The following is a 3,075-nucleotide window of genomic DNA, read 5'->3' as shown; positions in this document are numbered from 1 at the left end:
ACCCCCCTGAGATGATTTAAGGCCTCTACATCACCGCTAGATTTTACTATAATAAAATCCCGTTTGCAACAAATTGTCAAAATGAATACCGGAAGTGACGTTTGAGCACTATAAGGCTCTTTAAATTTCAAATCACGCTGTAAAGTGGTACTTCCACGATACTGATTGAATAGAGACCTAATTTGAAGAGTGCTACAAAAGTCCATATAGGATTAAGACATTTTGTTTAATGACAACAAAAATCCATGCCAAATACTATAATAATTATATCAAAACTTGCTCGCCTCCACCTTGTATACATTTAAATCGTTCTGCCCCTGAACAAGGCAGTTTAACCCACTGTGCCCAGGCGGTCACTGTGAATAAGAATTTGTTCTTAACTGACTTACCTTTTTAAATTAATGTTGAAAAAAAAAAACAGGTGCTGGATCCTCGTATATAATCGAAATCGGACAGCACTCCGGTAAATACACGTCAAATGTATTTATGCAACAATAAATAAAGATAATAAACCAGACGAGACACAGAGCGATGGATGTGGAATTACTATCACGACTTTATTAATCATTGCTAACCCCCCCCAAAAAGCAGACATTCAGCAACAGTTGAACATTGTAGCAGCGGTAATAGGCCGACGAGAGAAAGGAACACTATAAATTGGGCTATTTTAAAATGTTTAAACTCCACACCATCAGCTCTGAAGACTCCGTTTTCACGTGTCGCGATGGACGCGGGCGTCTATATATTAAAGAGATGTAATTCATCCATTTAAATCATCAAGGTTTGAAGAACTCAGCGACACCTTTTTTTTTTTTTTTTTTTTTTACCAGAAACAACAAAAAAAATCTACCAGAAAACAATAACACCATAATGAGAGAGAAGTGTGTCGAATCCAAAGGAAAGGATGCAAAGGCCCCGTTTTTTTATTGTTAGTTATTATTCATTTTGGGACAATGTCGTAAAATGGTGACGTTTCATTGGAGCATGAATAACCAATCAGGATTATTATAACTCGAGTTACCGGGGAGGGAGGGAGGGCTCAACAGATAGATTTTCGTTGTTGTTCTTTTCTCATTTCATCTGATTCTTGTCACCGGAGAAGAGAAACCAACCCTACATGAGTACATTTTCCTTCCAGATCTACTGTCAGCACAGAGAGATCTGGCACCCAGGGTAAAGTCAGGAGAATAGTATCTGACAACACGGTTAGTTTATTTTAAGTCAAGATCCTACTGCGAAGCTTTCCTTCCTGCCTCCGTTTTTGAAAACACCAAATAAATTGTCATGACAAACGAAAACAAAAAGAGCTCCATCTTAAACTTCTTAAAACAAAACAAAGAAAAACACAGGTCTTAATACACTGCGATCGAATCTCAAAACAATGTTGTTGGTTTTTTTAAACATTTTTTTTTTAGTTACTTGAAGATTGCAACCCAGACATTTTTTTGTGGGTAATATTTGAGAGAAGCATGGGGTTTGTTTACCGTGTGTGTTAAATGTTACAGCAACATGGTCATAAATGCACCAACTGACTCCTGACTCAGACAGCACATACAAGATCTGCTTCAAGAGAGTTAACAGTTGGAATATGATGCAGAGGATCAAACCTCTGGTGGAGACTAGGAAACAGGTGTGTGTGTCTGTTACAGTATGCGTGTGTGTGTGTGTGTCTCTGTTACGGTATGCGCACGCGTGTGTGTGTGTGTGTGTGACAGAAAGCTAGGGAGAAGTTGGGGAGAGAGGGTTTTCCGGTTGAGAGTTGTCCCATGGAGGTGTCGTTAGCAGGACCAATGTGTGGGCCCTCGTCGTCCCCCATCGTGGGGCTCTTGTCTCGGGGGGGGGGCGGCAGGGTGGTACTGAACACCATCAGGGAACAGAGCTCAGCAGGTCTTGGAGGAAGAGGTCTGGGTCCGGAATGTCAGAGAGGAGCCCTGGAAACAAATCAAAACAGAGTCTTGAGTCTAACACACAATCATGTACAATCAGTTTCTTGTTTAGGTCATTTCGAGGTGATGAAACTATTCACGTTTAAAATTAACACAATAAACCCCGCAAGAGCAGAAAACCATGAACCAAAAAAAGACAGCATTCGATACGACACTACGCCACTATCTCAGTAGACTGCATGTGTACCGCATGTGTAGTACTCCGCTATCTCAGTGTACTGCATGTGTAGTACTCCACTATCTCAGTGTACTGCATGTGTAGTACTCCACTATCTCAGTGGACTGCATGTGTAGTACTCCACTATCTCAGTGGACTGCATGTGTAGTACTCCACTATCTCAGTGTACTGCATGTGTACTCCACTATCTCAGTGGACTGCATGTGTAGTACTCCACTATCTCAGTGTACTGCATGTGTAGTACTCCACTATCTCAGTGTACTGCATGTGTAGTACTCCACTATCTCAGTGTACTGCATGTGTAGTACTCCACTATCTCAGTGTACTGCATGTGTAGTACTCCACTATCTCAGTGTACTGCATGTGTAGTACTCCACTATCTCAGTGTACTGCATGTGTACTCCACTATCTCAGTGTACTGCATGTGTACTCCACTATCTCAGTGTACTGCATGTGTACTCCACTATCTCAGTGTACTGCATGTGTACTCCACTATCTCAGTGTACTGCATGTGTACTCCACTATCTCAGTGGACTGCATGTGTAGTACTCCACTATCTCAGTGGACTGCATGTGTAGTACTCCACTATCTCAGTGGACTGCATGTGTAGTACTCCACTATCTCAGTAGACTGCATGTGTACTCCACTATCTCAGTAGACTGCATGTGTACTCCACTATCTCAGTGGACTGCATGTGTACTCCACTATCTCAGTGGACTGCATGTGTACTCCACTATCTCAGTGGACTGCATGTGTACTCCACTATCTCAGTGGACTGCATGTGTACTCCACTATCTCAGTGGACTGCATGTGTACTCCACTATCTCAGTGGACTGCATGTGTACTCCACTATCTCAGTGGACTGCATGTGTACTCCACTATCTCAGTGGACTGCATGTGTACTCCACTATCTCAGTGGACTGCATGTGTAGTACTCCACTATCTCAGTAG

The 3,075-nt window shown here is 42.2% G+C and overlaps 1 protein-coding gene across 1 annotated transcript in view; it reads right to left on the bottom strand.

Annotated features, from left to right (window-relative positions):
• Positions 1–532: 532 nt before the first annotated feature.
• LOC118360485 (E3 ubiquitin-protein ligase UBR4) overlaps positions 533–3,075 on the bottom strand; it is a 178,395-nt gene continuing 175,852 nt past the window's right edge. The window contains 1 exon segment of the mRNA XM_052484171.1: positions 533–1,931. Within this exon segment, the coding sequence (XP_052340131.1) occupies positions 1,867–1,931 (65 nt within the window). The 3' untranslated portion in view covers positions 533–1,866.

This window comes from Oncorhynchus keta, chromosome 28, assembly GCF_023373465.1.
Source record: "Oncorhynchus keta strain PuntledgeMale-10-30-2019 chromosome 28, Oket_V2, whole genome shotgun sequence".
Lineage (NCBI taxonomy): Eukaryota > Metazoa > Chordata > Actinopteri > Salmoniformes > Salmonidae > Oncorhynchus > Oncorhynchus keta.
The sequence above is the reverse complement of the archived record's forward strand: the minus strand, read 5'-3'. Positions and strand labels throughout refer to the sequence as shown.